The sequence below is a fragment of the Pezoporus occidentalis genome, unplaced genomic scaffold, assembly GCF_034315485.1.
Source record: "Pezoporus occidentalis ecotype Australia unplaced genomic scaffold, CSIRO_AGI_Poc_V1 ctg10, whole genome shotgun sequence".
NCBI lineage: Eukaryota > Metazoa > Chordata > Aves > Psittaciformes > Psittacidae > Pezoporus > Pezoporus occidentalis.
The window spans coordinates 9,144,496-9,171,380 of record NW_026912779.1 but is presented as its reverse complement, the minus strand read 5'-3'; the positions used below and the strand labels follow the sequence as shown (position 1 = coordinate 9,171,380).

General features: G+C 42.5%; 2 protein-coding genes across 7 annotated transcripts in view; both read left to right on the top strand.

Annotated features, from left to right (window-relative positions):
• The first annotated feature begins 407 nt into the window (after positions 1–407).
• On the top strand, positions 408–17,141 carry PLEK (pleckstrin). Of its 5 annotated transcripts, XM_062611162.1 has the most exons (10): positions 408–620; positions 3,439–3,597; positions 8,460–8,641; positions 9,850–9,941; positions 10,334–10,518; positions 12,922–13,026; positions 14,973–15,056; positions 15,678–15,747; positions 15,955–16,021; positions 16,694–16,777. In XM_062611162.1, the coding sequence occupies exons 1-9, from the start codon at positions 573–575 to the stop codon at positions 16,014–16,016; spliced, it is 987 nt and encodes a 328-aa protein (XP_062467146.1). In that variant the 5' UTR covers positions 408–572; the 3' UTR covers positions 16,017–16,021; positions 16,694–16,777. The 5 variants fall into 5 exon arrangements, with proteins under 5 accessions (XP_062467146.1, XP_062467155.1, XP_062467129.1 ...); XM_062611145.1 differs by lacking the exon at positions 15,955–16,021 and having other exon boundaries at positions 418–620; positions 3,442–3,597; positions 16,694–17,141; XM_062611153.1 differs by lacking the exon at positions 15,955–16,021 and having other exon boundaries at positions 418–620; positions 3,426–3,597; positions 16,694–17,141.
• The window catches only part of APLF (aprataxin and PNKP like factor), a 41,764-nt gene continuing 32,012 nt past the window's right edge, over positions 17,134–26,885 (top strand). For both annotated transcript variants that reach the window (XM_062611084.1, XM_062611065.1), the window contains exon 1: positions 17,134–20,060. In XM_062611084.1, the coding sequence (XP_062467068.1) occupies positions 20,058–20,060 (3 nt within the window). In that variant the 5' untranslated portion in view covers positions 17,134–20,057. The remainder of the gene's footprint in view (positions 20,061–26,885) is intronic.

The following is a 26,885-nucleotide window of genomic DNA, read 5'->3' as shown; positions in this document are numbered from 1 at the left end:
AAACCTGATCAAGTCTGATAAACCCTCTTTATCAGCAGAGGGGGCATAGTCATTAACCCAAGCGAGGGCCCTCCAGCTTGCTGCCAGACCACGTGCTCACCCGCTGTGAGTCAGGCTTCCAAGGCAGGATGAAATAACAGAACTGGTGAGTTGGAAGCCTGTCTCTGAGACCCTTTTGGCTTGCACCAAGCAGCAGCTCAGTACACCAAGCCGTTTGTTTGCTAGAGTTCACGTATTTGCAGAGTGGGCCTGATTTCTTGGGATTGGGCACTAAGATGCTTACTTTATTACCCAGGACTCTGTCATCAAGGCTGGCTGTATTTGATAGAGTTGAGCGTTTTGTCAGGCTGTTGCTTGTTCTGTCAGAGGTGAACTATAAATACACGCGTGCTTCTGCGTTTCCCTATCTCTCACTCTGTAAGAGGAAATGGGCTTGTTTTCATGTGATTAGCAGGCAGAGGAACTTGTGAAAGTGACACAGCTGTACTGTAAAAATGCCAGCCCACAGACTTTGCTGCCAGAAGAACTTGACTGCCAGCGCTGATAGACCAGAGAACGGGATTGCCTGAGACATGGAGCGAGAACCGATGCGTATAAGGGAGGGGTACTTGGTTAAGAAGGTAAGGGGGGGAGCTTTGGACTGAGTGGAGGAGGAAGCTAACTCTGAACAGGTTGGGGAGGTGTAGGAAAACATACTTTGGTTTCAGTTATTAAAAAAAGGATATTTTTTTTACCAAAAAGAAAAGGCAAATGAACAGAATTCCCTGAGCAGTAACCCAGTGTGGTGTTAGTGATCATACAGATACTTGCTAGCAGTTTTATCTTGTCAGAATACTACATAAGGCATTTTGTACATATCTTGGATGTACCTTTGGACATTGGTATTTTTATTAAGTAATCTAATGCCCAGAGTGGAAGCCTGGCAAGACAGGTAGCAGCTTGAAATGGACATAGGCTACTCAACTGCACTTAATTGCTGAGTTAAATAGCAAGGAAGCAGAATGAGATCACAGAGGTCGTATCACCTTGGCCTCGAGGCACTCTGTGGGGCCACAGGTTCCTTTGCAGAGGGGGAAGGCCATTTGTCACTGACTTTCTCCTCTTGATATTTACATTAGGGTGGGGAACAGTGCTGTGCTTGAGGGTCAGTGGTTTAGTTTGGACTATGTGACCTCCAAGAAGTACGAGTTCACCACTGAAGGGGTTTTAGGTCAGCTTAAACTTCTATATTTCTGGGGACTTTGTGTCATCTGAGCCTAAGAAACAGCTAATTTTCTGCTATTGTAGTGCAGCAGATGTTATAAAAAATTGTTCTACCAAGGGGAAGTTTTGTGTGTTCTTAAAGTAGCTAATGATTTCATAGAGCAATTCAAGGAAAACCTGTCTGTGTCTGCAGTCTTTGGAGTAGGTGTGACAGCTTGATTTTTAGTCCAGGAAAAGCTTGCTTATCTTTCTAGATGAGAACACTGTGACCATGTTTGGGTTTGCTGATGATGTGCGTCTGAGACTGCCAGTCTTCACACTGCTCTGCAGCGGCTTCCATTGGTAGAGCATGTCAGAGTCTGGGCTTTAGGAAGTGCTGGACTTGTCTGTTTATGAGCAGAAATACTGCTTATGGTAAACCCACAAACAAAAGGAGATTGCAACAGTTCTTGCCCTGGCCCATTGTCTTAATTTATTTCTGAGCAGAAAATTGACCAGTGGGTTAATTTAGACTCTCAAATAATGGTAAATTCTTATTGCTTATTAAATATACAGAATCAAAAGCAAACGGCAGTCAACCCGTATGCAGATGAGGCTCTTGCAGTTCCCTTTTTGGAGGTCACATAGTCCACGCTAAAGCACTGACTCCTAAGCACAGCACTGTTCCCCACCCTAAAGTAAATATCAAGAGGAGAAAGTCAGTGACAAATGGTCTTCACCCTCTGCAAAGGGCCCTGTGGCTGCATGATGACTCCTTTAGGAGGTCAAATCCTTGTTTTCACTTTGTGGGCATAATGAAGAGGAGGAAAGTACATAATTAGCATTTGTTAAGCACCTTCTGCCCCTAGTGTGGGCTGCAGAGGCTAGAAGCAAGTCTTGCTCTTAGTAAGATCTCAGCTGAAGGTTTTCCCTCCTCACTCTGTAACTGAACATAAGGTCTTACTCAAAGGCCGTTCTTGGAAGGTAGGGAAGCAAAAAAGATGTGACAAACGGTTCATCTGGAGAATAATTAAAATAAAAATAAAATAAAGGCTCGGTGTGTTTCTGTCCCATTCACTTCTGCAGAAATACAAAGTGCAAATGTAACCGTATCTGCCCAGCTTTCAGGTTTACCAAATCAAACCTGGCTATTTTCACAGCGTAACTGTGGCTGCCTTGCTTCTATCTGCAGCTTTAGCATGGCTCAGCCACCAGCATCTGAGGTGGACAGGGATGCAGTGGATGGAGTTGTGGCGGGGGGGGGGATAAATTTAGGTGTCTCTTTGTAACAGAAAGAGCAAGGGAAGCTAATGTTTTTGAAGGATGGCCTCTGATTTGGGGCCTAAAAATGTTGGTTGTGCCTTGGTAACTCTTCAGAGGAACTGTTGGTATTCAGCAGATGTAAATGTTCATTTGGCTGAGGAGTAAGTCACTTGGGTATCTTGGGATTGTGACCCCAACCAGCTTCAAAAGTGGTGGGACCATAGAGGACACCTAGCTAGAATGCACCAGTCTTAGTAATTTTAGCAGTTAATCATGCTCAACACAGAGAAATGGGTTGTTCCTCTCTGAGACCCTTAGAATTTTGCTGTGTTTCACTATATGCAGGATCTGGCCCTATCTTTATCTCTGTATTTCTTGCATCTGACAGCTTTGTTTCAGGAATGGGAAGTAAAAACTTTAAAAGATGAAACGGAGCACTTCAGTTCCTCATCATTGGAGATCTGCAGCTGCAGGCCCTTATACTGTTCATTACTCTTACAGTTTGTATCTGTATGTCTAGAAATCCTCTGAGATGTGTGCTTTCTTACTAGACAGCCAGGCCTCAGCAGCTAACTGTATTGTAGAACCAAGTCCTAAGTATTGCAAAGGATGCCCAAGTTAATGAGGCAGTTCTAATGTGCCAGTTCACATCCAGAAATTTTGAGGATTCTTCATAATACTGCCACTATGTCATCTTGAAGACAGTAGCTGGGACTGATACTGAAAAGAAACACCTCCTGGGGCAGGCAGTGTGATTTTTGGACACACTCATGGCTGAGGTGACTACAAGGGTCCAAAAATGGTGATCAGAAGAATAACAACAGTGCTCCGTAACTGTGTAGTAAGATGGGTGCGGTTGTGCTGTGTTCTCCTTGAGACACTAGCTATAGTTATTTTAGCATGTCAGACACTCCCTGGAAGGTCATATCTTCAGTGGGTATCATGCGAAGAGAGTGATTTATTGAACATAATATACACAGTGATTTATTGCAGCAGGGCAGCATGTTTAACACCTGGAAGCCGATGTGGGTCGTGCTGTTAGAAGATGGAATTGAATTCTACAAGCGGAAGGCTGACAATAGCCCCAAAGGGATGGTCCCACTAAAGGGAAGCTCTATTAACAGCCCATGCCAAGATTTTGGCAAAAGAATGGTAAGTACTTTTTCAATAACAATGAAAAAATTGTGATACAGAAAAGAGATAAATGCTGTGACCCAAATGCCTAAGCAAAGCTTTAATTCCAAGCCGTTTTATTACCATTTGGTGACCCCACACATTTCACATTAATGAAATCTGTAGTAATCACCACTGCATTGTTACTGGTAGGGCTTTTGCAAGTGACTAAGAGTCACATCTACACTCAGAGAGTAAACCCCAAAACTGACCTAGAGAAAGTAGTCCAAATGCTGCCTACATATCTGGGACCTCTTAAAGTCGAAGGTGGCAAGTGCACACACGGGTCCCGCTTCCCAGTAAAACACACAGATGACTGTATTCACAAATTCAGAGTCTTATGTGACAGAAAAAAGATAGATGAAGATAAATGTACAAACATACATATTTTGTTACAGGGTTCATGCAAAACAGTTGTTGGTAAAACAGGATTTCCAGTATGAGCAAAGAATCCTATCTACAGTCAGGCATTCGTTATTTCAGCAGCTCGATTTCATCAAATAGGCATCCTACCCTCAAGAATTCCTTTGACAAAGGGGTTCCCCAGAGTCTGGAAGATTGTACAATTGCAGCTTAAAGAAGTTTACCACAAGGATACCTGACTGAAGATAGAAGTCTGAGAGCATTAGAAAAATAGAAAGAAAGTGTGAGAGTGCATGAGAGAGAAAGCTGCATTTTCTCCTATGAGTGGAGAGAATTATACCTGTCCTTAGGTTTTGTGGTAAGTGGAGTCAGCGTCCCTGGTGTCAGGTTTGGACCTGCTGGGTTTCCTTTTTCTTTCCTTCCTTCTGTTTTCTTCTTTCTTTCATTTTTTTCTTCTTTGTGCAGCCCCCATATTTATATATTAAAAAAGCTGATTCTTATGAAGTCTTTTTGACTTATATGCTTTAAGAAAAAGGGTCTTCTACTTTTTTGAGGCAGTACAAATAAAGTTTGCTGTTAATTCTGTGCTGAGTCAAAGCAGTTGTAGAAGGCTGCTTCCCCTGGGAACCAAAGGTTTTAGAGAGCTGTTACCTTGGTAATCCCATCCAAAGCAGGATCATCAAGAGCCGCCTGCTTTTCCTAGCTGTCCGTAGGTGCTGAGAGTTGTCCACAGAAGGAGACTGTATTGATATGCCTGGAAAAGAATTGTGCAATCATGTATTCCCACCCCATGCTCATCATAGGCTTTTTGATCCCTGAGCTGGCAAGGGAGATTGTCCAACTGATTCAGAAGGGTTTGAGACTGACTGCTAGTCAAGGCCATTTACTCTTCCTTATTGCTAACAGCTCCTGTCTGAGCCACCCTTGGCATGGCTGGGCAAACCTTACTGGTTGACCCCTGTAGCTTCAGACCTAACCTTCTGCTTCAGCCAGTGTGGCTGTGTGTCAGTGCATTGCCTGGGCACTGCTGAGAGCCCTCAGTTACAGCACTTGGCTTTACATCTTTTGTAAACCATGGATAATAAAGGCGAAGCAGAATTACATCTAGGGACTAGAGCGCAGGACAGGAACATGAAATTACCAAATAAAGGAACAGAAACTAACTATATCTGCACACACTTGGTTCTAATTCTGCTGTTTTGAAACCATGTTCCTACATTATCTAATTAACAAGCCTCAACACAGCACTCTACTTATGAGGTATAATGCATGAGGAGAAGGGTACTGTATCCAAGAGTATCACGCATCCTACATTATAATGGTGGAAGTTAAGTTTTTCTCATGAAGCATTCTTTTCCAAACAGTTTTGTGGGGGTGTTTTTGTTGTTTGTGTTTTTTGGGTGGGTTTTGTTGTTTTTTTTTTTTCCAGATTATTTGGTTTGGTTTGGTTTGGGTTTTTTTTTACTCTTACTGAGGCCCTGACATCACTATTGGTCTATAATAGTTGCTTGGAAACGTTATCAACAGTAACACATTTAACAATAGTGAAAAGATAATTGACCAGCATAGGTACATTCTACAAGTTAGGCAGAGAGGTCTGAAGTGTCTGTTGTCTGCTGAAGGCAAAGTGAGAGACAGCCTCACCTGCCCAAAGGGTTGCTTGAAGATGTAGCAGTTAGCAGAAGATGCATTGCATCTGCATCAAAGGGTGATGAAGTCTTTGAGGAGCCTTCCTTTGACTGCAGTGGACATTATGCTTCATTTTACATTATGAGTTTAAATATTGAGATTTACTTTAGGCTTCACTTTAGTTGCTGGGGCTATTTCTGAGGGAGAATATTGAAAAAAGGATCTCAGACCTGGGGGTTGAGGCACCTAAACCACCTTCTCGTAAGTGAGATCTGATCCAGATCCAGAGTCAGTGGAAGCAATCCAAACAACTTCAGCGGGTGCTGGATCAGATCCTCCTTACTGAGTTGGTGAGACAATTCTGCAATTACATAGACTAATAGCCTTGGAAACATATTGAATTACAATTTGCACTGTTCAAACAGTCGAAACTTCAACATGCTCATTCATATGAATGACACTGTCACTGGGATTGTATACAAGCAATGCCTCTGCATTCCATCCTGCTTTCTCACTGCTTGCATGCCAAAACATATAGTTCTTCCTCTTATGGGAATTATTCTGATTCTTAGTGGTTTGCATACATTTGCTTCACGTAGCTAGAAATTAATGTATATTTTTAGGACAGGAGTTCTGAAGGTGAAAAGTGGGATAATTCTTAGCCTGTCTCACTCACTTGGACCCAGTTTGGGACAGGGACTGTTGAGCCATGAGCAAACTTTTATATTCATTTGGTTAGACTTAAGCTTTTTGAATCAGCTTGTGTAGCTGTATCAGGGCCTAGCTTGAAAACTCAGGAGATATCACCAACACACTTTTACTGAATCAGTTGCCAAAAGCAGGTGCTGTGGGGAAAGGAAGCAATCTTGGATTTGTTAAACAGAAATAAATATAACCGGTTCAGAAGAGACTGCATTGAGATTTTGTTTCAAAGTGCATTCACCACCATTCTTGATCTGAAGTTTGATCACTGCTTAATGTGATATTAATTCTGCTATGCTTGAGCTTTCTCTGTTTTCTCCATGGCTTTCACGTGGATAACATAATCATGTATAGTTGCTTAGAGTCAGATACATTTGTCCTAATTTAAACCGAAATGTTAGTATTTAGTGCAGTCTAATTGTCTAATTTTCACTAAAGCACAAACAGAAGCGCATCATCAGAGGGAGACTCAGTCACTTCTAAGATTGGAGGCTTGACCTTTTTGCTGATTTCAAAGGGAGCCTGGATGTCTAGCTCAGTGGCCTAGCTTTCCAAGAGCTGAAGTTAAGAGAAAGAGCTTTCCCAACCTCCTCTGTGTACCGGGAATAAACTCTTCTTTAGCATTTCACTGTACATTGCTTCTGAGCTCTTTGATTTTGAGATGGTTGATTTTCCCTTTGGTAAAAGCTTGTATTAATGATTTGGTGTTTCATTCTGTTAACCTGGTGTGTAAGCATGATTCTTGGATATTGGGATTTCGTAGAATCATAGAATAGTTAGGGTTGGAAGGGACCTTAAGATCATCTAGTGCCAACCCCCTGCCATGGGCAGGGACACCTCGCACTAATCTGTTTGCTTTTCACAAATGTACCATACATTGCTTTTCAGGATATAGCTCTTTACTGCATAATAGAAAAGGCAGGTGTTGCTGGAAAGATGATTGGTGTCTCATAAGAAATGATTGCTTTTCTTTCTGAAATGGATTTTTCAGGACCCACTGTTTGTAACTTTGATATCTGTCTTCCATGAAAGTCAGTGGGACTTCCACACCGTGTCAGGGTGTCAGAATTTTTCACATTGACAACAATCTGGAAGATGCACACTGGGGATGTTCAGAAATGTGCCATTTACGAATGCAGGCTTCAGCAGACTCAGTGCTTTCAGTTCACTGCTGTAGACTCACCACGCTCTGCTCGATGATGATGATAGCCTCTTCATTACCTGCCCTCATAAAGCCATGCTGTTGGCTTGCTGATTAGCCTGTCACTTTTAGATGCCTGCTGAGACAGAACTTCTTGTACTTACTGTAATACAGCTATGGAACCAATTACAATTCTGCTTATGGAGAACTGTATTTTAGAGGAAGTGGAAACCTCTTGCCTGAGTAATTAGATTCTGATTTTCCATTGAAAAGATCACTGGATGAATATGAGATCAAACAGTGTGAACTTTGGGCTTGGGTTTTCTTGGTTGTTGTGTTGGATTTTATTTTTCCTTATTTCTTTCCCCCACTTCCCCCTCCTCCCCCAGGTTGGTGTTTATTTTTTTCTGATCAGAATTACCTTTAAAAGATCTTTTCTCATTTTGGGAAATAGTTTTTCCATTGTTGCTAGTGTGCTTAGATAGGTAGCGATCATAAGATGTAGCCATGGGTGGGATATACCAAGCCCTTAAAGGTTTGCTAAGCTGATGTGTTCAGCTGCTCTCCAGTGTGACTGTGACCTTTTCTCTCCTTGTGAATCAGTAGCTGAGCTACATGAAGTGGGTATTTTTCCCTCCCTCAGACTGACCACATCTTTATAAACAGTAACAGAAATGCACACCCACTGTAAGCCCGCAGGGCTGGGCACTTGAGCCTCTTGGTTGAACTTCCCAGCAAAAGTTAAAATAGGCCACTACACTGGTGCCACTCTCCTTGGCTATAATGACAATGTCAGGGTCGCCCAGCAGGAAATAACAAGAGTCAGTTTCCTGCACTGCCTGTTCATGCTTTTCTTCAGAGGTTTTTAAATGTAACTGTGGCTGTAAGGCACTTTCAGTAGTCCCTCAGGCACAGGTAGGCTGTGTGTTGTGGTCGTACTGGGGTAACTGTGCCCAACTGGCTACACCAAAGTGACTCCTAAAAGAAACATCATTTATCATTCCAGTTTGTCTTCAAGCTCACCGCAGCCAAGCAGCAGGACCACTTTTTTCAAGCTGCCTACCTGGAGGAGAGAGATGCCTGGGTACGAGATATCAAGAGAGCAATTCATTGCATAGATGGAGGCCAGCGGTTTGCCAGAAAATCCACAAGAAAATCTATCAGACTGCCTGAGACAATCAATTTGAGGTTTGTTCTCATAGCTCTGCTCCCCCTTTTACTTACTTACATCTGCAGGCAGTGTGCCAGGTACCGTAACCTCTGTCTGGACAAGCTATGAGCATGTCTGTCCCTGCTACCTCTCTGGCTTCACTCAGTCCTTTCTGCATGACTCAGAATGTGGCAGAAATGAGCTAGTGATCAGAACTGGGAAAATAATTTTCAGTGCATCATCACTTACCAAAACATGCTTATTTATCAAGGGATTTTGCTGATAAGGAGATTTCTGAGCACACTGCAGTGGAAGAGGAGACCCCAGCCAAAGTGTGATTCTGCCAGGAGAGGCATTTTTATACAATATATAATCTATTGTAAAAATATTTTAGAGCTTTTGTTTGCTTTCCAGAGGAACGCTGATGTTAGCCTAGGTTTTGGATGCTGAGGGTAGAGTGGCGCTTGCCGGAGAACTTGGAACTGGCAAATGGAGAGGAGATAAAGGTCACACACAGGAAGCCATTTGGTTGTCAGTACTTTAAAATGTTAAGGACAGCTTGCCTCTAAGCAGTAAATATCAAGGTACGGATGAACCTGCAGTGCTCATTATAAGACAGTAAAACTGCACAGGGCCAACATCCAGCTAAATTTCACTTCTCTGCTTCAGCAGGGGATCACCCTGACTCACAGGCTAAAGGACTTAGCATGTGACATTTAATAGTCATCTTTCTTGTCATTCCAGAGCTCCAAGAGTTCTGAGCAAGTGAAAAGCGGATGTGAGGAAGGAAGTCATGCCAGGGCTCACTGAGGTTACTTGGTGCCTCTGAGAGCATGCAGTCTTTGGAGATGTCACAGTGTCAGGTTTTCTGCTTAGCCAAGGACCTTTGGGGGAACATAGTGCAGAGCAGTGAGCTCCTTATTGGCACCAAGGCTGTGGGGCCCTGTGAAGATGCCTCAGGAGTGGGTATTCACTGCTGTTCACGCTACATAATTTGTTCCATTCTGGAATCAAGGGGGTGTGGAGAACCACTTGAGCACTTGCCCCTCTGCTCCTCTAGCTGTGACAGAAGCCTCCAGGCTTTGCAACATGAATTTTTCAGGAGATTAAACTAAGCTGTGCTGTAACCCTGCGGAGAGTAATATGCCAGCAAAACATGAAGATCCTGTGAATGACAATGATATTCTTGCACAAACTGGCTAAAGCTTTTTATTTGCTAAGTTTCTGTGGTTCTTTTTATGCACAGTGCTTTGTACCTCTCAATGAAAGATCCTGAAAAGGGAATAAAAGAGTTGAAGCTGGAAAAAGACAAAAAAGTGTACAATCACTGCTTTACCGGTAAGGAACTCTTGTCCTGCTTTTTCATACAACAAAGGGAGCACAGGTTGAGAGGCTATAGATAGATGAAACAGCTCTAAGCTCTGTAGAGCACAGAGAAGTTTAAGAAGAAAGCCTGGCAGATGTTTTTCTGACCAACACTGGAGGTGTTCTAAGGATGAAGCTTGAAAAAGTGTTCAGTTGTGGCCATGGTAAGCAAGAGAAGAGAAAGAAATTTAACCAGTGCCAGAAAGATTGATATAGCTCTTTGCAGAAAGTTGCATGAAACGCTTAACTCCAGAAGAATTATTCCTTTCTGAAATATTCATCAACAAGCAGTGCCATATTGTCATTTCTGTCTTGCTTTCCATCAAATGGTTTGTGGCTGATGGCGTTTGCTCCTTTGTAACCAGGCACTACTGTGATTGACTGGCTGGTGTCTAGTAACTCCATCCGAAATCGCAAAGAAGGTCTCATGCTTGCCTCTTCCCTCTTGAGTGAAGGCTACCTACAGCCTGCAGAGGATACATCCAAGGCTGCTGCTGAGGGACTGTCAGACACCCCTTTCTTAGATCTCAGCGATGCCTACTATTACTTTGTGAGTGATGCATTCTGTTTTTTAATTGTCTCAGAATTACTAATGCTCTGCTTTTCTCAGGCCTCTTGTTGGGTTTCTTAAGTCCTAGAGGAAAGATTGGACAGAAACAGAGAGATCTACATTAATTGCCTTTCTCTACATGATACACCTTGTCCTTGGTGCCATCTTAAGGCATATCAAGGATAAGAGGGTTATGAGGGGCAGTCAACATGGCTTCACCAGGGGGAAATCATGTTTGACCAATCTCTTAGCCTTTTATGAGGAAATAACACGGTGGATGGATGATGGCAGAGCGGTGGATGTGGTCTACCTTGACTTCAGCAAAGCATTTGACACAGTCTCCCACAGCATCCTCACAGCTAAATTGAGGAAGTGTGGACTGGATGACCAGGTAGTGAGGTGGACTGCGAACTGGCTGAAGGAGAGAAGCCAGAGAGTTGTAGTCTATGGGGCGGAGTCTAGTTGGAGGCCTGTAACTAGTGGAGTGCCTCAAGGGTCAGTACTGGGACTGGTATTATTTAATATATTCATCAATGATTTAGATGAGGGAATTGAGTGTACTATCAACAAGTTTGCTGATGACGCTAAGCTGGGAGGAGTGGCTGACACGCCAGAAGGCTGTGCTGCCATCCAGCGAGACCTGGACAGGCTGGAGAGTTGGGCAGGGAATAACTGGATGAAATATAACAAGGGGAAGTGTAGAGTCCTGCATCTGGGCAGGAACAACCCCAGGTTCCAGTATAGGTTGGGGAACGACCTGCTAGAGAGCAGTGTAGGGGAGAGGGACCTGGGGGTCCTAGTGGACGACAGGATGACCATGAGCCAACACTGTGCCCTTGTGGCTAAGAAGGCCAATGGCATCCTGGGGTGTATTAGAAGGGCGGTGGTTAGTAGGTCGAGAGGGGTCCTCCTTCCCCTCTACTCTGCCCTGGTGAGACCCCATCTGGAATATTGTGTCCAGTTCTGGGCCCCTCAGTTCAAGAAGGACAGGGAGCTGCTGGAGAGAGTCCAGCGCAGGGCAACCAAGATGATTAAGGGAGTGGAGCATCTCCCTTATGAGGAAAGACTGAGGGAGCTGGGTCTCTATAGTTTGGAGAAGAGGAGACTGAGGGGTGACCTTATTAGTGTCTATAAATATATAAAGGGGGAATGTCACGAGGATGGAGCCAGGCTCTACTCAGTGGCAAACAATGATAGGACAAGGGGTAATGGGCACAAACTGGAACACAAGAGGTTCCACTTAAACTTGAGAAGAAACTTCTTCTCAGTGAGGGTGACGGAACACTGGAACAGGCTGCCCAGGGAGGTTGTGGAGTCTCCTTCCCTGGAGACATTCAAAGCCCGCCTGGACACATTCCTGTGTAACATTATCTAGGTGTTCCTGCTCCGGCAGGGGGATTGGACTAGATGATCTTTCGAGGTCCCTTCCAATCTCTAGCATACTGTGATACTGTGATACTGTGTGATTCAGAATGAGCTGGCTCACTTTAATATTTGTAAGCAGGACATTTTTTTTCTCATACCCTTCTAAGTGTGAACTGAGTGCTGAGTTTAAGCTGGGTTCTTTATAACTTAGGCTTTGTTCCTGGTAATTTCACCAGTGACCAGGATTTAACCATCAGTTCCTCTGATGATTCAGCGGGAGGCAAGCAAGTAATTCATTATCATGGGGCTTCTTGGAATGACACAAGCTACAAATCCTTTTCTTTCTTTTGTTCAGAGCCATCAAATCTGACTCAGTGCATGTCACACACACATACACAGCTTGCCTGTGAGCAAAGAAGATTTTAATATCCCCCAATAACACCTGTCCTGGGTAGTTTACCCAACCTTTTTGATTTATTGCTTCGAGTTCTGTGGATTGATTTGAAGAACCCACAATATCGCAGTCAAATACTGTTTTAAAGATGTTTGGCTTATGAACTTGCACTAACAAAAAGTATGCCTTCTGTCACATGAAAATGCTTGAATATGACAATTTTCTTTATATTCACCACATAGAATCACTTGACTTCAGTAAAATGACTCTTCCATTACTTAATTTGTCTTCCTAGAATGTGTCTGTGGCAGGGACACTTTACCTGGGCAGCAATGGAAGCAGAGACACAGTTGATGAAAGCAGCCTTGTGGCCATCACAGTTCCTGGCTACCTGGGACACTTTTAGCAGCCCATGTGTGCTCCCAATATGGTGTGAGGAGACCACAGCAGGTCAATGTCTGACTTGTTATCATACAAGTTGGCAGCAGAGATGTTTACTCTAAGCCATATGAATGATTACCTACATTTACATCATTACCATCCTACATTAAGGAGGAGGGAAGCCAAAGAGAAGCCATCTTTGTACATGTACATAGACATGTGGCAGCTGTGTAACTTCTGAATTTTCTCTTGTGGTCGTGCAGCCAGACAGCGGGTTTTTCTGTGATGGAAATTCTAGTGATGATGATGTGGTCCTGAAAGAAGAATTCAGAGGCATAGTAGTCAAACAAGGATGTTTGCTGAAACAGGTCAGTATTGAATGTGTTCCATTTTGTCACTGGGATGATGGTCATTGGATACAGGATTACACTTTTACAACGAAAAGCTTTAGAGAAGGGAGAAACTAGCCTATGCCATCTCCATATTTGATAGGTAAGGTTTCATCTCTGTCCCTCTTGCCTTAGCACAAAGAATGCTTGCTGTAGCATGGCAGCAGGGCTTCTGCCCAACTTTGCAAGGTTTATTGCTCTTACTACAAAATAAGGCAGGTTATAGCTTTAATTAGGAAAGGGTGCTAAAGCAGATGTGACAAGTCACTGGGGAGCTTGGGTAGAAAGGCTGCCAATCCAGTGTCCCTCTGGATACACAACTGGATTCAGTTGCCCGTTTTCACAGGCTTTTTTAGTGTACCTGAGCAAAAGAGTCCTTTCCGTTACTAGTGTTTAATTCTGTCCCGTCTGTAAGGTGACAGGTAACTCTATACCTTTCCTTTCCAGCAAAACTTTAAGCAATATGGTGACTGTGATGATAAGACGTGTACTTTCCAGGGCCATTGCAAGCAGATATTGGTGAATAGAAGGCGAGACCAGGATTCTTAAACGAAGAGAGTAGTTCAGTTGAAAAGGACCTACAATGATCATCTAGCCCAACTGGCTGACCACCTCAGGATTGACCATAGAATCATAGAATAGTTGGAAAGGACCTTAAGATCATCCAGTTCCAACCCCCCTGCCATGGGCAGGGACACCTCACACTAAACCATCTCACCCAAGGCTCTGTCCAACCTGGCCTTGAACACCATCAGGGATGGGGCATTCACAACCTCCCTGGGCAACCTATTCCAGTGCCTCACCACCCTCACAGTAAAGAACTTCCTCCTTATATCCAATCTAAACTTCCCCTGTTTAAGTTTTAACCTGTTACCCCTTGTCCCGTCACTACAGTCCCTAATGAACTGAAGGTTAAAGCATGTTATTAAGGGCATTGCCCAAGTGTCTCTTAAACACTGACAGGCTCGGGGCATTGACAACCTCTTTAGGAAATCTGTTCCAGTGTTTGACCATGTTCTCTGTAAAGAAATGTTTCCTAGTATCAAGTCTGAACCTTCACTGTTCAAACATTCATTGGAAGCCTAAGAAGTTTTTGGTGGTCCTCATTTGTATTCCTATTGCTCAATCAGATTACTCGAAAGAAACAGAAGCAATTAGATACACATCTTTCTGCTTTTACCCTGTCACATTCACAACTGCCTAGTTAGTAAGAACTTCCCTGCAGTGTAGCTAGTTGAGAAACTTGTTTTGAAATGCTCAGAGGAAGTGATTCACGACAGTCTTCCACTAGTGTTGGTCTGGAATTGGTCACCCTCAGTGACCCGTGGGTCATTGCTCAGAAGCGTTAACACTTCTGCTGAGAGAGAATGCTTTCAACAGATCTAGATTTGCCCCACCCATCATTTCAATCCTGGAAACAGCAGTGAGGCATCTGCACCCATGTTGGAAGGTGGAGTTATTTCTGCTTGAGCTTCTCAGCCAGGAAACCTCCCCAGGGTTCTTAAGCCAGATAAGCCTTTTTTGCTGTTGGTTGGTTTTGTCTTGCAGGGAAAGAAGGACCTTCAGCTCATCCTTGCCAATAGTTCACAGTACCTTCCTGCAAGACATTTTGCAGCCATGCTTTCTGGCAAGCATTCAGACCCAGTTTTCAGACACCTCATGTGAATGGCATGACTACCAGGCTATGAAATGTGTTTAGGGGCATCTCCTATGTTGAAGCTGTTCTGCTTCATATGACACATAAAAAGTGAAACTGGTGTGAAAGGCCAGTCGTGCAAAAAAGTGGGATGCAGTGAATACTTCCTGTCCAAAATATTCAGCTTTTTTCCTTTTGTATTTGCCTGTTCTCTCTTGGATGGGTAAGCTGACTGTAAGTCCTTGCAGATAAAGTAGTTCACAATATTTCTGGTTTTGAACTTTCCTAGGGACATCGGAGGAAGAACTGGAAAGTGAGAAAGTTTGTTTTAAGAGAGGACCCTGCATATCTTCACTACTATGACCCAGCTGGAGTAAGAGACATTTGGTTTATTTCCTTGTTTGTTTTAAAGCCAATATCTGATAGAAATATCTGAATGGAGTATTTGCATGGGAATGTGTGATAGGAAAGACCAAGTACTGTGGAGCTGTTTGTGCTCACATGGCCTAACCATCCTCTGGAAAAGCAGGGTGGAGGATGGTTTCTGGGGCTGCCACGTCAGGGAGGCAAGTGCCACCCAGATCTGGAAACAGGTAACACTGAACTGTGCTCTCAGCTCTTCTCTGTGATTAATTAGAATTAATGTGTGCTCTCATTTGATTAAAATGAACTAGGTCTTTTTCTATGTACTGTGACATTGAAAAAAAAAAGAAATGCAGTTGGCACAAGGCTCATATTCTTCTCATACGTTTGTTCAGGACATGCTAAATACTCTGCAGATCCTGAATTCCAAATCCCTGAAGAGATTTCCTATTTCCCTCTACAACACCCCCCCATGCTCCATGTCATGCATAGACTGAAGATCCCCTGGTTTCCCACATGACATACCATGTCACCAAATATTTTTGTTTCCATTCTGGTGTTGTAGCCACATATTAACATATGAACAGTCTCAGAAGTGTTGAATTTCATTCTGCTTTCATGTCCTCACCAGGGAGAAGAACCACTGGGAGCCATTCACTTGAGAGGCTGTGTGGTGACAGCAGTGGAAGATATGCCTGACTGTAAGGAACCATATTGAATTAGCAGTATAATACATTTTTGGCACATTCTTTCAGTCTGCCTGAAATCACAAGTGGTTTTTACTCAAAACCAATCTGTGTGCCATGGTCCAGTAATTCTTCCAGTAACTAGTCTCTCTATTGCTGTCTTAATTACTGGAGAATGATATTATGGTAAAGGTAGCAAGAGGCAATCTTGTGTTTTGTAAGTTGTTCAGAGAAGACCTGTCAAAAGGATGACACCATCCCTACACTGGGATAACTGGCCTTAGACAGAGTAAGCTGAGTTTGCTTTTTTTAGCTGATGAGTTTGGGATGGAACATTTAAGTTAGAAATGGTTATGCCACAAATTGTTATTGTTTGCATTCTGTTCCCTCCCAAAACGAAGCTGTGGGAACAGCAATGGCTAAGCATCGCTGCAAGGAACAAGAAACATTCCTTCCATGCATTCTGCTCCCCACAGGAGTGGCAAACTCATACCCAGCAAGGAAGTTCGTTGGCATCTCAGCACCCATGTGGCCTGTGGTAGCAGACATGAAAAGAACCAGAGATTCTGGATGTGATGTGAACTTGAATGTCTTGATTTGTAGCTGGCAAGGCATGGAAGGGTTTCATAAATCATAGACTCGTTAGAGTTGGAAGGGACCTTAAAGAACAGGGGGAATATGGAGAAAATGGGGAATATGACCTGCCTGCAGGATTGCAGACCTTTCCATGGTTGGAGAGCAATTAACCAGAGACTCTTGAAGGTGAAATATGCAGAATTCATGGGTTATTTTCCAAGAGAGACCTATCTCATGGACGCAATCTTGCAATCGGTTTGTGAAGGCCTGATCAGGCTCAGCTTAGAAAGAAAGGAAATCCCCTTACGGTGTGTAAAGGAGGAAACTTTGTAAACACAAGGTACTCTTTCGTATCTTCTGACTTCCCTATTTCTCTTTCCCGTAGCCAAGAAGCATGATGTTGACAATATCCTCTTTGAAATTATCACAGCAAATGATATCCACTATTACTTGCAAGCAGCCTCATCCACAGAGCGTACAGAGTGGATCAAAGCAATTCAGGCAGTTTCTAGGACTGGAAAATGAAGATGAGCTGCCAAGAAGACAGACAACTGAAATTAATAACTTAAAACAGAAATTTCACTGAAAGAAAGCAATATCATCCCAAAAGGCATCCTACGGCTTGTGGGCTGGGGTGAGGGTGGGCAGTAGGATAAGATACTACAATGCTATAGTGGGCACTAACAAAGTGTCATTTTTCCACTTGTGTTAAGGTAATATTTTACTGAATTGTAGCATAGAACATGCCATAGTAGTGTGTGCTGCTTAATCAGTCCTCCTTGGGAAGGTGGTACCTTACACCTTTTTGTGCTGCCACAGCTGGTAGTGAGGATTTCACTCACGTCACTGTGAGAAGCTGAACTTGTCACCACCCAGCCTTTGCTGCATTTCAGTATCTTGAGATATTTCAAAGTCTTCCCAAGACAAACTTTACACTTCCTTCTTTGCTAGATCTTTTTACTGCTTGTTCACCTACGCAAATAATGCCATAGATTTAGAGAAGGAAATCAACTCACTTGGAAACCTGCTCCACTCCTTTATAATCCATCAGTATTAAGGAAAGGAAGAATGAAGACAATTATAGAAACACCTTGTAGAAAGCAAGTACAACTTGATATGATGATGGCTGCATGAGGAAAGGTTTCTTTCCACAGTATTTCAAATATGAAGCAATCTCAGTTCGAGTTCTTTATCTCACCTGATTTTGACCTTTGCTAAATTTCTCCACAAGAATCTGCTCTAGGACCATTGTTTCCCTTCATTTAGATCCCCAAAGCATTTAGTAGGATGTCAGGTACTGCTGATTTGACCTGTATTTGAATTAAATAGAAAGGAGAAAAGAAAGGATCCATGAGTTACCTACTCGAACTACTGATTGAAGTGGGTTTATTCAGGTTTTTCTTTTTTAACCTCCAGCAACATACTCAGTCCTTGTTTCTGTGCCTTAGTAGTATAAGAGAAACCTTATGCTTGCTGTAACTAAAATAAATGTTATTTGACAAGATCAGTTTACCTGATCAATCCTTATATTGTTTTCTGGCTGTATGAAGCTTCTAAGTCTAATTTTATGCAGGAGTTGAAATTAAAGTTAATGTCATATTCTGCACGTAGGCTGTTCCTGATGCAGCCTGATGCTTCTGAGTGCAAGTAAACTTCAAAAGTTTTAAAACTCTGCTCCTTGATCTAATCAGGTACCTTGTCCTTAAGAATTCTTATTCAGATCTCTTTAGTCTTAAAAATAAATCTGGATCTAAAGCTTCTCTTCAAGTCTGCTTAATTATACTTGTATCTGAGCTAATGAGCATGAAGGTCTTCTGCCTTAGTAGTGCTTGTCACAAAGGACACACAGCCTTTGAGGGGCAGCAGGCTGACAAGGCCACCACATCGTCATGTCTATTTAAGACATCCAGGGGAAATCAGCTTCTGGCAGGCACTTTCTATATCTCACACAAGCTGACAGGGCTACTGAAGCCTGGTCTGTCATTCTGAGGAAGGAAAACAACTACACTGTTAGCTCAGCCTGCTTTCTTGATAATTGCTTTGTGGTTGCTGCTTATTTTTGCTTTCTGAGCTCACTAACCCCAAAATACTGTATGGCACAGGAAAACAGATAAAACGTCACACAACCAAACAATGACAACTTGCCCAGGTTAGCAAAGAAGGGCTGCAACTCCTAATTTTTAATAAAACTAAAACGTTTTACCAGTCTCTGACCTTGTCATTTTTCCCTGTGCCCAGTCAAGGGTCCGTCTGCCCACATATGAACTGTATTTTCTCTGGTAGATGATGCTAGTCAGTGTCTTTGTGGAAGAGCTCTGATGTGTGTACCAGACTATAGCAATAGGGTCTCCAACCTGATAGGTAGTTCTTTTGAAGATAGATCACACACAAGGGTTTGTGGGAGTCCCTGCTTCTTGGTGGAAACAGAAGAATTGGAAGTGTATGTCTGATGCCACTCTACCTACATTTCCTGCTATAAATGCTTTCATTTGCCCAAGACTCATACTGGGAGTGGCTCCAATCTGTTCTTCCTTTTAGCCAGGTTCTTATGCATTTCTTGACATCAAGAATTAGCTTTATATTCTAGGGAGAATGTGCCCTAGTCCATTTTCAGACAGGGCCTGACAAGAAAATCAATACATTTCACAGATCTTTTCTCTCTGATAAGCTCTGCACAAGGGATGAATCATGGGACAGAGTTATTATGGGGCTACTTTTCAAAGAGATTTGGTTTCCTAACTCATGGCAGTGCTTTTAAAAAGCAAAGTAGGTACCTGAATACCACCAGCAGTCTGACCTTAGGAGTTCTAAGTGAGATGATGACAGTTGTCACAACCCTTGAACTGAGTCAAGAAAGTTGCTAAGGAGAGAGCTACTGGAGCTAAGGTGATGACTGACTATTGTAATAGATGTCTGTATATGAAAAGAAAAAAGGTACATCACTACAATTTCTAGAGATACTAAATAGATGCTGTCCAGTTCAGTATTTAAAAGCAGCTACAAGTCTAGCATAGATCATGAGGCCAACCTACTTACTCAGAAGGCATAGAAGTGAAGAGACATCTATCCTGAGTACTAGCACAAGAGAAGAGGGAGCAGGCCTACCACAAGGCATTACTAATTGAAAGAGAAAAAACAGAAGAGCAGACCTTCATGCTTCCTCCATCTGTTTTCACCCTCTAACTATTTAAATCACACTTCTGTGCGCTCGGCAATTGATATATCAACATCAGGTCCTTTTTTACTCATAACAGGGATTAGTTCTTTTTTGTAGACTAAAGGGCAAGAAAATAAACCATTGTGGATAAGGGCTGTATTTATAATCTTCAATTACTGGAAGACCTGTATGATATAATCTTCTGTAAAGGTCCTCTTGGGCTTGTGTTTGACTTGCCACATCTCACACTGAGCAGTTTTCCCTCTACTGGAACTCTGACTGTGTACTTACTACAGTCAGGTTTTTAGGAATGTATATTAACCATTGCACCCGCAAAAACACTCATGCAGACACATAGCTCCTTCTTCCATGGTTTAAAAGAAAACATGGACAAAACCAAGGAAAAAGCCAACTCCATACACTGAAAAAATAACATCCATGAGGACTGCAACCACCCAACAAGCTTTCAGCCACAGGTGTTACTTCTTACAATTAAACAAGCACTGCATATGGATGTAGCTCTGTCTTAATGCATCTTTAGCAGTGGTTTCCAGGAGCTGCTTGCTTTCTCTACTCTGTAGCTTTCTTCTGAATGGTAATGTTAGTATTATTTTGTTGCTAAATGTAATTATCTTGGTGCTGTTCTTTGTAATGTACTGGTTTTGCTTTTTATTTGGGAGTAGTTAACAGTGCTGAAGATCTACTGAAAATGTGGTTTTCGTAATAGAGCAGTTTATTGAGGAATCTTTAATCAAAGTGTCTTCAGAAAGAGAAGAAAAACTGTCAAGGCCTCTGAGGTATGACCGAGTGTGTACTGTCAAGTCTCCCTTTTAGATGAAGTTTTCATTTGTATTTGTTCTTGTAGTATTGCAGATCATTCTTCAGTGCAGTAATACTGCTTCTGTCTTTGAGTTCACCTTGCTACAAATGTTAAACACCAATAATTTCCTTGTTTGTGTGTTTGCTTCTAATTTGTTCTCAAATACTTCAGAAGTTATTTCAAGTTTTAACAACTTGCTCCACAGGGCTCTAGTTAAATGTATTTTTACTGTTTGTAAAGTGCTTCCGTTTGTTCAGGCTTGGATAACACCAAAACTAAGAAGCCTGAAAGCTTCCCTTAAATAACCTTTTTGGTGAGACACAGAAACGTTTTAGTAGATTGGGGGTGAGCTGTTGCTTTTTTTGTTTTTCAGTTTGTACATTTTAAAACTGTAGGCGACTATAGGAGGAACTTTAAAAAGCAAAATGAGTAGTCCACAGTTCTCTGCCATTTGCTGGCAGTCAGTATTTCTGTGGGTGCCTTTAGTCTGTGATTTGAAAGTGCTTGTATATTTGCCTGTGAACTGTGGTCTTCTCATTGATGTATCGAGACCTTACCATGCTCAGTGTGAACTTCTGTGTGCAGTAGAAGGCAGGCTTCAAGTTTCTGTCTCCTCTTTGAGTTTTCTGCCTGCTAACAGGGGAATGTGTGCTCTAGTCTTTTCATCTCTTTTCTTCTCACCAGCCACCTTTCTTGGAGGAGTTTTGGGGTTTGATAGCTTTGGCAGCCTGAGAAAACTGCATGTGCTATGCAATAAATAGTGCCAAGTTCCATAGCCTACCTACTTGAATATTTTTCTAAGTAATGTTAAGTTTGTCCTAAAATAAATAAAGTGGAATATAGGTGTTAATGATGCACCACAACATGCCAGAGGTTCTTTTCAGAAGCTAGGATAAAATAAAATGCAAGGCTGTATGTACAGCCTCTGGTTTGAATGATTGTTTTCAGATTATACAATTAAGTAATTGCATAGTTAGATTATTTAGCCTGTAAAATGAGCAGTTTTCAGTGTAGGAAGTGTCAGATGTTTGCCCTTTAACATCAGAACACAGGATGGATATCTCAGTACTGCTTCTTGTGACCAAGCTTGACAGCAAAGGGTCTTTCTACTGCTTTCTAACCCTTTCTCTGCTACCCAGGAGTGGGGCTCCCGAGTACATCTCTCATATCTTTCTGCGTTACTTGTGTGGCACTAAGGAACTCGGAGATGACTTAAAAATGGTTGAGGCTGGGTCAGCGTTCTGACCGGTGAAGCGATGGTGCCTTTCCAGATGACTTTGCCTGCCTACCACACGTGGCTCAGCTGCCCGAGGGAGCCTTTATAATGCTCCCACCAGGCTCCTACAGTGCTGGATTGTAGCCTGAAAGAGGGGAGTGGAAGCAGCTTCAGTAAGAGAATGAGACTTAGTCCAGGCCCATCTGAAAGATGAATGGGGCAGGGGGCTGCCGTGTGTGCTATGAGTTGTTTTTATTGCGTGGGATGATGATACAACTGAAGTCTGAATCTGATGCATGAAGAACAATTTGAATGTGGTTATTTCATCACTTTCTGAAGGTATTTTAGGAACTGCTTTTCCTCTTGAGATGGTGGGGTGGGGATCTACAAGCCAAGCAAGCAAAATACACCCTTCAGAAATCTCCCACTGAAAACAAGGTTTTTCTTTTGCTGTTGCTCATGAGATTTCTTGAAACAGAGTTTCTCATTTGGCCTCAAAATAAGCTTCCCCCCCCACCCCTCCCTGGATGAGCACAAAGAACTTCCTGCTTCACATTTAAACCAAAACTGTGGCTTTCCACACTTTGTATCTGGTTCTTGTAGATTGCTTAATTTTTCCCCCCCCTTCAGTTTGGTTGAAGGGAGAGTAAAACCATGTGTGAGAGCTGAGGAAAATGCTGCTTTTCGTACTTCATTGGACTTCCACTGTAAGTGTACTGGGGTGTAGTAAAACTCTTTGTCTTCCCTGCATAGGCTGCTTTTTCTTTTTTTTTATGATGGTAACACATTTCCCTCTTTTTCCATCCCTGAGAAAGGCCTGAGAAGGAGGGAGAAAAGGAATTGAAGGCAAATGGTCATGAAACTGATGGATTTCTGTTTCATGCAGTTGAAAGGGGGGGGAAAATACGTTAGTAAGTTTGAAAATTTGCCTTCAGTATGTCTTTCACCAACATCTTGGATATTCATAAACCAGAGTGATCAAGGGAGAGGAGGAGGGACTGGGGGTTGACTAGTTTAATGAAAAAAAAACAACCCTAAATTAAGAAATCTAAAACTAGATACCCCAATTTTCCCAAATCCTCAAACCCAGAGATTAAAAGGACACTGAGAAAGTTCTTAATGTATTGCCATTAGCCCCTTTCTCCTTATGAAACATACTAGAACCTATTGCAGTTTGATAAGAGTATCAGTTATAAAAATCGGTGTATAATCACTCTCCCCATCTACCTGCTTCCACATCATAAGGAAAAGACTGAGAATCCTTTCTTGAACGCGAAGTATATAAAAAAAAAAACCAAGAAACTTTCCTTTTTATCCTTCATTGCTTCTGCTACGTGTGTATGCAAGTGTCCTGCTTTTGAAGGCTTAAATTGCTGTGTCTCGCTCGTATGTGATGGTGAAAGTACAGTAACAGAGTCAATATGCATGCCTGCAATATTTTTTAATAATAGGAAGGTTTGTTTGGATCAGTTTTTAACCCTCCTATGAAGTTTTCTGATTAATAAAAGGAATTATTTCATCATTCTAGTACATAAGTGGTAAAATAAGGTTGGTTTCTTTTGTGGTTTGTTTTTTCCTTTTTTTTTTTTTTTTCCTTTTTTAACTTAATATTTTTACTTGAAGGCTTCCACCGCTGCCCCCGTTCCATGTTACATCTTCCCTCCACAACATCTCTTTTTCCTTAAAGCTATTTTAACCTAAGCTTTCTAACATAAAAAGCAAGCATGTAGCTCTGCTTCTTAGGCATCATAGAGTGGAACTCACGTACATAAACATAAATGCCTAGTGGCATTTTAGATGTGCTACAGCATGCCAAGTGGTCTCTGGTCACCCCTTTAGAACAGCAAAAACTTCCTCTCATCTCATACCTACGTGCTTTGTATAGATGTTTGGTTACGTTATGGATATTAAGTGCTGTTACAGTCTCCTTATTTAAGTATTAGAGGAGCCCCCAACATTATTGTCTCTAAGTATGTGTGTTCATAAAGGTTGCATGTTAGAATGGCTTTAAAGAGCAGTATAATTAAGACAAAATTGTCTAAAGACTAGTTCAAAAATAAAGGTGTCATTAGAAAAGTTGATTGGTTTGGTCAGCCACATGTGATGAAGCTTGAGGCAAGGTTCTGTTATTGGCTGTACAGTCAAATGGCCGTATATACTATATCTTGTGAAACCTAGGTGTTAGGAACGCCTAGCTAAATTTGTACAGCACGCTTGTTCTTTAGCATTGTGACAGAAAAATAGCTATTGAAAACAGTCTCTCAGTTGAACAGATGAATAAAGTTCTCCCAGGGTACTGTCATATTTCATTTATTAGCTGTAAGATACTGCTGATACAGAAAAATATTTTGCTTTTCTCAACATATTTTTTTCCTCTGTTAGGATTAAAGGCCTGAGGTGGCCGATTTGTTTGAGGTTTTTCCCCCTGTTCCCAGCTATACCTGCAATTCAGCCTTCAAGCTGAATCCTCCAATAGGTGGCTGGTAGCATCTTGTGGTGTTTTCTGTTTGGTGTTCTGAGATCACTCAGACATTTAAAAGCAATATTTAGTGCTAGGGCTAATACTTCATCTGATGGCTGATGGTGTCCTGTGGCATCTGGAGAAGTCTTTGTGTAGAGCTTCAAGTGTCTGGCATCTCAGCTACAAAGCAACCTCTGCAGTCGATGCTTCCACATCTGCAAGCAGTAGCTCCTTTGCCTGTTAAGATTTTTAAGGGCCACGTATTAAAACCAGCACGTGCCATTCTAACAATATATTTAAATATGGAACAAAATAAGCTCATGTTGTACCTAATTTGCACACTGTAGTAGGCTGGTTTTCATTCCACCCCCCCCAGCTTTGTAAATCCAGGGTTGCTGGACAGGGGTGGCAGTGTTGTACAGGACAGTTCTGAGGGGCTGCAGGTAACTGCTGCTACATAGAATTGTCCTCTAGGGTTTTATCTTGGTGGGTCTCCCAGGACCTCCGAGTTTGCTGTCCATCACCTCTTTCCTTCTCCCCCTTCTAGCCACAGTTGTAGCTCGGGTTTTTTTTGGTTTACCAGAATAGCTGCAATGGGTCTAGCCCTTAGCAGAGCCCTGAAAAAAAACCAAACCCAAACCAAAACACCACTAACCCCCAGCTTCTAGCATTGCTGTGCTGATCAGAACCAGCTGCTGATGTGGTGTTAAATGCAGCAGGTGATTCCTTCCAGGGTTTTAGGGACAGGCATTTCCAAACAAGCAATATGCTGAAAAACAACCATGAAGTTGCTTCAGCAACTCCTGCGAATCTGATAGGCTTCTACCCAAGTTCATTTGGAGAGAAAATAATAACACCACGACTACCAAAATCCTTCCATCTGTATGCTTTTATGGCCCTTCTGTCAGCTTTGGTGGGCTGAAGGAGCCAATCCTAGTTCTGAGCCCAACTATTCTGTCTTCAGCTGGGATAACTCTGCCACTTGGTACCTTTTAGAGATGACAAGGATAAAGACCACGGACATTAGTGCCAGCCTATCAGCAGAAACACTTCTTTTGACAAGATTAGCTTTGGGTGGTCTAATGGAGAAAAGCCTGTGGTGATTAAACACCTCATGCTTTCTTTTTCGTTTAGTGTGACTGTTAATGGCAATGGCCCAAAGCTACATCCTGCACCACGCTGCAATAAAGCCACACTGTCAGCTCCTCCCTTCAGAAATGGAGCACTGCAAAACTGAGTAGTTGCAAGGAAGGCTCTAACACCACATTCGGGTTTGGAAATACAGAAGTAACAACTTCAATGCTGGGCATTTTGATGTCCAGCTGTGTGCAGCAGCTTGGGACATTTTATACAGCAGGGGAGCTTTTTTTTTCATACCAGAAGCCTGGCTGTTTTAAGCTCATGTTTAAGCCATGTGCGGTGTGTGAGTGGAGGACATCCTAATTGCTCTGCACCACATAAGCTTCATGTGCTCTCTCGAGATGCCTCTCTGTCTTTGGAAAGCTGGATGGCAGAAGGTGAACGGCAGGAAGGCTGTGTGACTAATGGGATGCCTGGGTGACGGATGTCTTGGGCACCTTTCTGCAGCTGCCACCTTCTGAGTAGGAGGATAGAAGTGGTGTATGAGTGCAGTGGGAAGGTCAGTGGGGTTTGTTAAAGCAGAACTTGCCACTTCCTCAAAAACTTGTGGGTAAGAGAGCTGGGAACTGAAGCACAAAAAGGGTTTCACCAGCCACCTAGGTCTGAGGGTAGTTGTTGCATGTCCTGGAGGAGCAGGTGAGCTTTGAGGGTTTGTGTGGCCTTGGCTGCTCTCTGGGGAAGGATACCTATGCATTAGTGCTAATCTAGGACCAATAGAATCTTCCTGTTGCTGTAATTTCTGCGGTTTTGATTCAGAGGTAGGAGAGGAAAAAGATGAACCTAAACTACATGGTGTAGGAAGTGCCACTGTTTGGAGTGATGGATGCTGTTGGGGTGTCTTTGAGGGGAAGAGAGCACATCCAGCCTGCAGGAGAGCTGAGAGGCTGCGTAGGTGGTGCAGAGACAGAGAGGGCTAGAACAAAAGACCAGAACTGAGGTAATGAAATTTCCAAGGGGAATGAAATCCCCTAAAGGAGGGGATCAGCATGGGGAGAAGGGAAGCAAACTTTGTTTTAGTGATAATTTGTCCTTAAATACTTGGGTCTTTTTCTTTCAGTAATAGTTTTTTTTTTATGAGAAACTTACACCACTGCTACTCCTTGTTTAAAGATCCAGGCCTTGTCTAATTGCATAGCTGAGTGTTTAATTCCTTGTGTGTTTAAAGAGGTACAGCCACCTGATCTGGACAGAGGTAGAGGCATGACAGATACTGATAATCACTGTGCTCGTATGAGAAGGGGGAAAAGCTACAGTGAAGTGTAGCTGTGTTAGGATTTATACCAGAATAATTATTCTATTTAAAAATTGTATCATGGGACATGATACATGAGAACTGGCATATACATGATAATATACTGACATATACATGAGAACTGACAGCTGAGGGGCAGGAAAGGAGCAGGAAGAGGGGATAGATGTCTGGAAGCTAGAGACTGGAGGTAACAGGAAGCTGGGTGAGAAGGGTGAAGAACTAGATCCATGATTGTGCCCTTTTCTTGTCTTATAAATAAGACATTGGGCACTCCTGAGGTGATGAGAATGCACTGCTTCAATTATTTTCTTCTTTATTAATTTATATGCACTGTTGTTTTCACTTCTATCTCTCTTAAAGTCAGGATAAAAAGATACTGTAAGCAGGTGGTAAGGCAGCACCTTTAGTGGAAAAACTTGTGCTTATGTGTGGTGTGTGTTGGGTGTTTTATTTGAGCTAACTAGATATAACCTATGAGCAGAATTACTAATAATAAAGGAAGCAGTGTTTGCAATTCATTGAGAGTTGTGC